At 32.8% G+C, this 10,054-nt stretch overlaps 1 protein-coding gene across 4 annotated transcripts; it reads left to right on the forward strand.

Moving 5' to 3' along the window:
* Window positions 1-232: 232 nt before the first annotated feature.
* LOC142618822 (calcineurin B-like protein 4) lies at window positions 233-6,881 on the forward strand. 4 transcript variants are annotated; one of them, XM_075791853.1, is made up of 9 exons: window positions 233-339; window positions 3,458-3,615; window positions 4,571-4,653; window positions 4,803-4,862; window positions 5,201-5,309; window positions 5,487-5,539; window positions 5,882-5,962; window positions 6,046-6,158; window positions 6,365-6,881. In XM_075791853.1, the coding sequence occupies exons 2-9, from the start codon at window positions 3,540-3,542 to the stop codon at window positions 6,426-6,428; spliced, it is 639 nt and encodes a 212-aa protein (XP_075647968.1). In that variant the 5' UTR covers window positions 233-339; window positions 3,458-3,539; the 3' UTR covers window positions 6,429-6,881. The 4 variants fall into 4 exon arrangements, with proteins under 4 accessions (XP_075647968.1, XP_075647970.1, XP_075647971.1 ...); XM_075791855.1 differs by lacking the exon at window positions 233-339 and adding an exon at window positions 396-416; XM_075791856.1 differs by lacking the exon at window positions 233-339 and adding an exon at window positions 427-810.
* Window positions 6,882-10,054: the final 3,173 nt, after the last annotated feature.

Consider the following 10,054-nt stretch of genomic DNA (forward strand, 5'->3'; position numbering starts at 1 on the left):
CTTAAAAAAAAATATTTATATATACAAAATAAATAAAAAAAATTACTCCTAAATTTGGGCCTTGTCTAGTGAGGGGCCCTGAGTATAGATGTAAATTAATCAACAAAAAGTGATGCCAGAGTGCCCACTGCCTCATAGCTAAAGTGGGGTCAGCTGAATCAAACTGAATCAATAATTAAATACTACTAGTTCAAATCTCTCTCTTTATAACATGCATTGCATTTTCATGTTCTGAGAAAGACGAGAAAGTGAACTTTGACAAGCACTCTCTACACACAAAACACATAAATTATAATCGAGACTAATCTCAGCCTTCCCCTACTTCATCCATACTCGCAGGTAAAAACTCTCTCTCTCTCTCTGTCTCTCTCTCTCATACACATGCACACATTTTGTCTGTGTAGATGTATTTGGAGGTGTGCTCTATTCTTCTTCTTATATAAATTATCTTCCTTTTTCCTTTTTTTAAGGCATTTGTTTGGTTGACTGAAATGGGTTCTCTTTTTTATTGTCTTTTCTTCTGGATTTCGTTGCTTGGGTTTGTTCTTGAGTCCCAGCATTGGAAAATCTCCAAGGTTTGAGGTTTCCAAAAATTGCTAATTTCAATCTGGGCATATAGATTTCTGGATTGTATCAGAAGTCAAACTACTTAATCTTTCACCTTCATTCTTTGTTTTTTAATGATTGATCAATTTTCTTGTTCGGCTCCTGGATGGTAATTCTGAATATTATGATTTCAACAACAACAACAACAACAACATCTTAGTTCCACAATTTTGGATTGGCTATGGATCTTCAACAGAAACAGGTGTCAGTAGTTGATTCATTCATGATAAAGTAATTAAATTTTACCCAGTCCATCAACCAACCATAATTTCTTTTTCTTTTATAACATTTATGATTTCCTTAAAGAGCCATATTACTCTAAAATTTCTGATATTTTCATAGAATATCTCAAAAACAAAAGGTAGGTAGCAATGTAGCATTTCAGAATTGAGCTTTGCTGTTTCTGGGGTTCTACATCTAGCATGAACTATTGTGATTTTCTATTATCCGGGACGTTGCTTAACCGAAAAAATTAAGCCTATGGCTTTGGACGTTCTTTATTTTTCCTTAATGTAATACTGCGGCTTAAACTTGTATACTCACATGTGAGTCCTTAATTTAGCATATAAGGACACACTTAACCCAAAAAATTTAAGCTTATGGGTTCGAGTCCAAATATGTTATATTAATTCCTCAAGTTCTATATTTTGCGTCCATCTGAGACTTCTACTTACACATGTTTATACCCAACAGATTATAAGTTGTAACTCAAGTTTGATCCTTTATTAATGACTCCTTATGTATATTTCTATTTGTTATATGTGGGTGTGTGTGTATCTTGAGGGTGGTGGTGGGGTTGTGAAGGTGGTGTTCAATTATGTTTCTTTATTTGTTAAATTGGTATTTGTGTGGTAGACAGCTTGTTGAACTTGATTGCTTTGAATATCTCTTATATGTATTGGGATTGATCAGGGAAGGTCAGCTTTGCTTACATAGGCTTTGCTGGTTTTGAGGGATTAATTACTTGAGAAAAAAAAAATTGTATTCATTCATTTTAATATCTAATGCAAGTGGTTTGAGGCATGGTTGTTGCTCAGTCCCACATGGATGTGTGGCTGAGCTTGAGAAAATATTTTATTTGCTTCTGGTTGTCAACATCACATGAGGCCATAAAAACTGTCTCCTTTCTTTTTTGACTAGCCCATTGAGTTCTATAAATTTTTTCTTTGCCACTTGATATCATTATGAAATTTGTGGTTATTCTCGCCAAATACATACATACATACATAAACTGCAATTGTTTAACAGCAAGAGGACATATTTTTCATCTCCAAGTTATGGGTATTTGATGAATATGCTTTCAAAACTGATCAGGAAGTCAATTTGTCTCTATCTCTGCATTTGAAACAAAATGAACTACTCCTGCAGTTCATGGACTGGATGATAATCTATTCAATTCAAACTGGATATTTCAGAAGCAAGAATGGCCATATATGTGCACTATATAATGCAACATTTACAATGTCAAGTGCTACTTAATAAAGTGACAAATAGCTTATATGTAGAGTTAACTTCTTGTGTGATAGAGCTGGTTTATGGGATGTGTTATATAAAGGGACAATTTTGTCTTCCTTTTAACTCAACATTCTTTTCTTTTTTTTGAGAGAGTTTTAACTCAACATTCTGTTCCCTGAATCATCTGAATAGTTTGTTTGTTTCTAGTTAATTATTAGTTATTATTGTTGTTGTAGTTGCTGTTATATTTATATTATTATTCTTACTATAATAATTATTATTGTTTGGGGACTGACGTTTTTTTGTTGTCAAATAATTATTATTATGTTCTCATCATCTCATAATCTAAACCACCCACCATTACCAAATAGTCTTTAATATGGTCTTGCTGCCAGAATGGCAAACAACGCATGACCGACCCTGATGCAAGAAGCGCAATAGAATTTCAGAATTTATTATTTTTCCAGATTTCATTTTTGAATTTTGAACTTTTACTTATTGAATTTTAATTTGAATTTGGTATTTAATGTTGTTGAGGATTTTATGGGATGTAAATGTAATCCTTGAAGCCAATTAAAAAGAGGCTCTAGAAATAGCTTGGGATATTCTAATAAGGGAAAAGAAAATGAAACAAGACAAATCCTAAGCTTCACAACCTATAATTTGCCTGAAAACCTTAGGTTTCACCACCTAAGGGTGCTTGGAATCACCTCCAAGCAGTGGTGAAGCCTAAGGTTTTTGGGTAGATTCTAGGTGGTGAAGCTTAGAATTTGTCATGTTTTATCTTCTTTTCCCTTATTTCTATTTTGCTAATTCTTTTGTCCTGCATTAGACTCTGACCTATATTACCCATCCGATTTCATCTCCCTCTCTCTCAAACAGTAACCTGCAAGCTGTTGAATCATGTGACACAGTTGTTCACCTTAGGCATGGCTCACTGTGACCAAGTTAATTAGCTTATGCACTGATCATCAATGGATTGACTGTTCTGAAAGTAATTGAACATTCATTGCATACACTGGTTTAGTGCAGTTTAAATATGTTGCTCTGTGAAGTCATTTCACCAAATCTCGGACACTTAGCACACTGTCACCAGAATTGTGCACTGCTTCAAGCATCAAGTGGATGCATTCTTCTTGGTCAAAAGCAGATGTGTCTCATCCACTTCTCTACCTTATTTCTGATGGTTTGGGTTCAATTGTTATAGTGTTTTCCATTATGCTAATGGCAATGGCAACCCTGGCCCATAATGGTTTGGTGATCAGAGGCCACAAATTATATTATCTAGCACTTCTCAGCATAGAAATCAGCAAAATGTTTCATAGAATTTTGGTTCACTGTTTTTTAAGTGATAGTTCATTATTGGCTGGTTCTTTATTTTTTTGGATGTTGGCAGGTGGAACTTTTCCTAGTGGTAGCACTGGCATGAATATGTGGATTTTCAACATAGTTGAAAGTGAACTATACTAGTTTGTTTAATGGGCTGCTTTTGCTCAAAGAAAGCTCAACCCCAAGGGTATGAGGATCCTATTGTTCTTGCTGCTGAAACACCTTGTGAGTATGCTTCTTGGTATACTCTTGCAACTTGCTGTTTGCATCTGCTTAATTTCAGTAATGAACAATTTTTATAAGTAAATAAATTCATTAAAAACAGAGAAAAAAGTGGCAGAACCCAGTGCACGGGCAGTATAAAAAGGATGGGCCAGAAAAAATTATAAAAAAAAAAAATCTAAAATCAACTTATCCATAAATTCTAAGAAATCTGTTGAAGTAGATGAACTGGCAGCCTGCTCCCACTTGCGTAAACATCATAAGAACAAGAAATTCAGGTTCACCATTGAGAGCTCATTTCCTTCAAAAGTGTGTGCATTCCTTTCTTCCAAATACTCCACATCAAATAATTGGAACCAATCCTGGTCATTTTTAAGATAATTTTGCTTAAGAACCTGTGTCTGGCCTCAACACCTTTTGTGTTACTAGTTAATGGTCAATACATCCATACATTTGACCTAGCTTTTTTTTTTTTTTTTTTTTTTAAAGGTAGAGAGTTAATACATAGAAATGGTTCAAGGTTTGGCATACCTCATGTGCTGGAAATCTCATGTACTGAAAATTGACTTAGATAATTGATACAATGAATAGGCGCTACACTGTAGTTTCGCTCAAATTCAGAGAGAAATGTCAGGTTAAACAATCAAGATGCCCAAATCAGATCCAATATAATAATAAGAGTTACGCATTACATGGTGAAAAAGGAGCATTTGAGTCATTTATGGCATGATTAGGAGCATTAGGTTAGAAAGACAAGGGCGTTCCAGGTCTGGTTTCAGCTATATGAAGTTGTTTCAGTTTCAATCCATCATGCATGCTGCTAAAGAAATGACCATACCTGCTGACTCCTCAGTGTCATGATTTGCATATCACCCAAAATTAATAGTTGGATTTCTGGATTTAAAAAATATATATATATATATATATATATTAATTTCTTTAATTTTTCTCTTTGCAGTTACTGTCAATGAAGTAGAGGCCTTATATGAACTTTTTAAAAAATTGAGCAGTTCAATAATTGATGATGGGCTCATTCACAAGGTGGGGATTTGCAAAGGCAACTTGTAACAATCCAATTTGTGTTAGGGGTATATTGTTATAGCTCCAACAAATTCAATATCTAGTTACTCTGATGGTTTTAGTTGTTAACTTTCTCCAAAATAATAATTACTAAGTTATCTTGTCTGCAGGAAGAATTCCAGCTTGCACTCTTCAGGAACAGAAATAAAAGAAATCTCTTTGCGGACAGGGTATGTGATGCTCACTCCTCATCTCTAGTTCCATGATCTTTGATTTCATCCCTGTGCTGCTGATATGACGAGCTATTACTAGTGCTGAGAAAAAAAATAATATATACTGAATTATTTGGAACTAAAATATTGCTGCTTGGTAGATGTTAACTTTATAAGGAAGTAGCAAAGGCTGATATTATTGTGATTGTAAATTGCTAATGGTGCTATAACATTGTAGCTTCTTCACCCTTTTTGTCATCCGGATATGAAAATTCAACTTTATTTTGGACAAATGTAAAAGTCTGCACTTGTTATTGTCTTCTTTCTAAATATATCAACCTGGTGTTTTCTTGTAGGTTTTCGATTTGTTTGACATGAAGCACAATGGGGTTATTGAGTTTGGAGAATTTGTTAGATCATTGGGTGTCTTTCATCCAAATGCATCTGTAGAAGACAAAATTGCATGTAAGACTAGTTTTTCAATAAAATATATATAATCATGGTTTTTTCAATTCTCAAATTTCTGCTGTAAGTTAAACAGGAATAGTTATACCAAGTAATGTATCTCTTTTCACCACAATATTGTTCAGACATTCTACAAAGCACATTAGCATCTACTAAAAAGGTGGAATTTTTTTGCAGTTGCTTTTAAATTATATGACCTGAGGCAAACTGGATATATTGAGAGAGAGGAGGTGAGTATTGCCAATTGATTTCCTTCTCATCACATATCAATCCTGAAAATTCCAGTTTCTATAAATTTACTTCATTTTTTACAGATTACTGAAATTTCTTCTACACTGTGAGGCTTATACATATAGCTATTAATTTGAGCTAACAAACCTATTTAAAAGGACTTGTATTACAAACCGCCACTATTTAGATTTAGTCTTTGGCCATTGTTTCATTGACTATTACCTTATGCATGTCATTGATTAAGGAATATGCAGTGAAAATTTCAAGGTTGATGGTGGTAAAGATGTGTTTCTAAATCTAACTTGAGCAACCTAAGCTTACAATACTAAATTATTTGACAGTTGAAGGAAATGGTCTTGGCACTTTTGCATGAATCAGATTTGTTACTTACAGATGATGTTATTGAAGTAATTGTGGATAAGGTACAGATTTCTCTTACCTTTTCATCCAGTTTTTCATGCTCATTCAAAACTTCAAAGTATATATTCTAAACTCTTTCCTATAGACTTATAATGAAGCAGATGCAAAAGGTGATGGAAGAATTGATCAAGAAGAGTGGAAGGAGTTTGTTTTGAAAAATCCTTCTCTGATAAAGAACATGACTCTACCGTATTTAAAGTGAGTAATAAGTTCATAATATTCTCAATATCCAGATCACCCCAGAATTTGCATGTTCTTGTTATGACTACCAAGTTAACTTTGCTTGCCTCAGCCATTTGGTTGGGATTTCTAAATTTATACTAGTGTTATTAATTTATTATATACAATCAGCTTACTGGCGTTAAATCCTTGACACGCCAATTTTTTTTTTTCCTACTTTCCAGGGATATAACACTATCATTTCCCAGCTTTGTTGTTACTACTGAAGTTGAAGAATCAGAATTATGACTTGGAATTCCATAAAGAGGAATATATCAACTATCTCATGACCCATGACCGAGTAATCTTTTGAACTTCATTTTATGTGATGGAATGTGGACTTTGGAGGATATAATCTCTAACCACAGTCGAAGAACTGAGGAGTCTGGAACTCCAAGAAGCATAGCAAACAAACAAAGACTCGCTCCCCAGGCTGCACATTATCTTTGCTATCTTCAAATACATGTTCACGGAATGCGGGCTGGTACCAATAATTTGTATATAGGTTTCATTTCTAATTCTATATCGAAAGTTTTTAAATAAACTGTAAACTGAATAGAGATAAATGTATTTCATATTGTATGTATTCCATGCTGCAAATTGCTAACTATGACCAGTGAGAGGTTAATGCGAGTTAAATCAAGTTTCTTAAAGGGACATAAATATTTCAATAAAGTTATTCAAAATTATTTAGAATGGTATACAAAACGTATCAGCACAAAACTACCACTCATTGAATCCATATAATAAGAACTCACATATTCACCATGCATAACTCTATTCCTTTTCAGAGAGAGAGAGAGAGAGAGAGAGAGAGAGATCCCTCATGTGTTATTTCAGCTGGTTTGGCTGGACATAAAGAGTGTAAGATGTCGTTTCTGTAATGCAGCAGTGTAATGCTGCATTACACTAGTTAAATATTTAAATAGGTTTTGCTGTCTGTAGGCCGAAAGGGAGATCTAAAAGTGATTCAAAACTAAACTAAATAAAGTAAGAACTAAGAATAGTTATGGCTTGTTTGGATGGAAGGGGGAAGGAAGGGGAGTAGAGGAGAGTAGAGTAAAGTTGGCTAAAAATAAACTAATTTTGTGCTAAATCTACTCTACTCTACTCTACTCACCCTCCCTCTCCTCAATTCAAACGGACCATTAGAGAGCTCCGTGTTCTTTAACTTTGTCTGTGATAAGTGTTGAAAATTGACATGGGATTAAGCAACCAACAATTTCATCAAACTTATCATGTGGCATCTCTCTCTCTCTCTCTCTCTCTCTCTCTCTCTGTGGACCAGGATTGTGCAAACCTTGTGATCGGGCTGCGAAAGATTGATATATACTTTCTCTTAGTCAGCCTCTTTTAAGGAGGAATCTCTTCCTCCTCTGGTGGGCAAAGAACAATGCTACGAACAAAATAAAATATGACTATGTTTTTCAAATAATTGAATTGACTAATTTTTACTGGTTATTATTTGGACTCACCAAGAAATCATTTTTTTACTTACCATTAACAATAAATAAATAAAAAAGTGAGTCCACAAACACAATTTCCATTAGATTATTACAAATTTTGTAAATACTTTTGAGAAATTATAGTTGTTAAAGGGAAAAGTTAACAAATATTCTAAGAGTATTGGTTTTATAAATATTTTTAAAATATTTTTTATGAGAAAAAATAATTAATTTTTAAAGAGTTTTTACATTTTTCAGAAAAGTTGTGCTAAAATTTTCCTAAAATAATTTATTAGTATTTGCCTTAAAACACACAAAAGAAAAACAATTTAAAAGATAAATTTTTGAGGGGGAAAAATCTCAAATAATGTAAGTGGTATAGAAAAAAAGAGATAGTCACAAAAAAAATAAATAAAGTGAGATTTACACCGACGTTTTATACTTATCCAACTATCAGCTAAATAAAAGAAAAAGGATGCCATTGAGAAAAAAGAAGAAGTGAACCAATCAAATGCGAGTGAGTCAATTTCTTGTACATTGATCAATAAACTTGGCAGCTCCTTATTGGCCATTGGATAAACAAGGATGTCTCAATCAATGGACCATGTGAAGGGACAAAAAGTCATGTAGCTTTTAGAGTAAACACGTGGCGCGTACGGACAGCAAATCAGCTTAGGAACCTTGGTTGCTTCTGAGATACTGAGGATTCTGCTCCTTTGTCTTCTTTTGTACTTTATTTATTTTATTTTTTCAGATTCCTCTTTGTGGGAATTTTTCTGTTCAGAAAAACAAAAAAGTAACTGAAGTCACAACAATATACTTTTGAGTAATTTTTTGGGTAATTTTTTTAGTTTTTAGCAGTTTTTGAATTTTTAGTAATTTTTTTTTATTTCTTTTGGCAATTTTTTTTTTAATTTTATTAAAGTAAAATTTAACAAAAGAAACGTTAACAAGCACTGCATGATGCTTATTAATATTTCCTTTTTACTAAAGTGCATCCTTCAACGAAAACAGCAATCATACAAGCACACAATTTTACAAGTTTTTTCATAACTAGTCGAGGTGGTGGATCGCGATTTTGTAATACATTATTTTCACAAGAAATCATCATTGATACTATTTCTACTGTACACTAATTACAAATTACTATCTTAGTAATTATGAAATTGATTGTGTTTTTTAATTTATTGAAATGTTGGCTAGATTCTTTGGGCCAAAATGGCATCATCAATTTTTTTTAATTTACTAAATTTGGAATTACATATTTGAGATGGTAATTTTAGATATTGTCCTTTTATTTTCTCAAAAAAAAAAAAAAGATAGTCTTTTAAAGTTTTAAAATTTGTATCTGTTATATAATCTTTCAATTAAGGCATTTTGACAAAACACTGTTGAGGGACCGGTAAGTACTACCTCAATTAAGCGACAAAATTTCAATTTTTCAAAGCATTCCATAATGAGGGGAAAAATATATAACTCTTTTTTATTATTATTAATATGTTTTTCTATTTTTTCCCTTTTTTTTACTACCATCGATGATGTTCCTAATGGCTTTGTTGGTCCCCAAGTTTCCATTCTCTTCTCTCCCTTTGGATGAACCAAACTTTCTCTCATCATCATTTGTCAACACTCGTTACTACCATCATCAATGGTGGCTTTCGTGTTCCCATGAAAATGTCTATTACAATATAGTAAGGAATTGTTTGATATTTTGTATATCCAAGTAAAGTTGTAATACAAGTTTGTTATGTTGGTCCCAATGGAATGGATGGTAATCCTGTTAGAGTGGAAATCACCAACACGACAACAGAGATAGAATAATCTAATGTACCGAATGAATGATGAGTTCTTATATTCATAGACTCTTTCAAGTCCTTTGGTAACACAGTCTCTTTGTGAAAAGATAAGTTTATCCAAAAGACATTAACTTAACATTAAACTTATTCCCGATTATAAATTGGTGAAAGAACACTATCCACAAAGTGGGGGATTATTGCATGAGTATGTGCAGCATTTTACGGTGTGATCACTTGTTACTTTCATACACTAACATGTTACTACTTAAAAAGTAGAGAGTATTATTATTTCTTTATAAGAGATAGAGTAAAAGAAACAATAGAAAAGAAAGTGGAAATATATATTTGTTGTATTTTAGTTTGATTTTTGTTAGTAATTTAGTTGACCAAGTTTCTCACTAAAGTTTTTTTTATTTATGGGAATCTAAGTAAAGTTTTCTATCTAACGGTGTTAGTGTTCTTGTTAGAAATTCAGCCAACAAAAATTTCAAGTGAGATTATGCAAAATTTATTGCTAAGATAGAAAAGCAAGTGGAAAAAATATATTTGTTGCGTTAGGACAAGTGGACAACCCCTTGGAATTTAATGCTTGAGACACAAAATAATGAGAAAGGCAAAGAACAAATGGACCCAT

This window comes from Castanea sativa, chromosome 12, assembly GCF_040712315.1.
Source record: "Castanea sativa cultivar Marrone di Chiusa Pesio chromosome 12, ASM4071231v1".
Taxonomy (NCBI): domain Eukaryota; kingdom Viridiplantae; phylum Streptophyta; class Magnoliopsida; order Fagales; family Fagaceae; genus Castanea; species Castanea sativa.

Excerpts from the sequence above, each read along its gene's own strand:
- LOC142618822 (XM_075791853.1), top strand. The coding sequence starts at position 3,540 with ATGGGCTGCTTTTGCTCAAAGAAAGCTCAACCCCAAGGGTATGAGGAT. Across the intron at positions 3,616-4,570 it reads TCTTGCTGCTGAAACACCTT|TTACTGTCAATGAAGTAGAG; the intron begins GTGAGTATGCTT and ends TTCTCTTTGCAG. Across the intron at positions 4,863-5,200 it reads GAAATCTCTTTGCGGACAGG|GTTTTCGATTTGTTTGACAT; the intron begins GTATGTGATGCT and ends GTTTTCTTGTAG.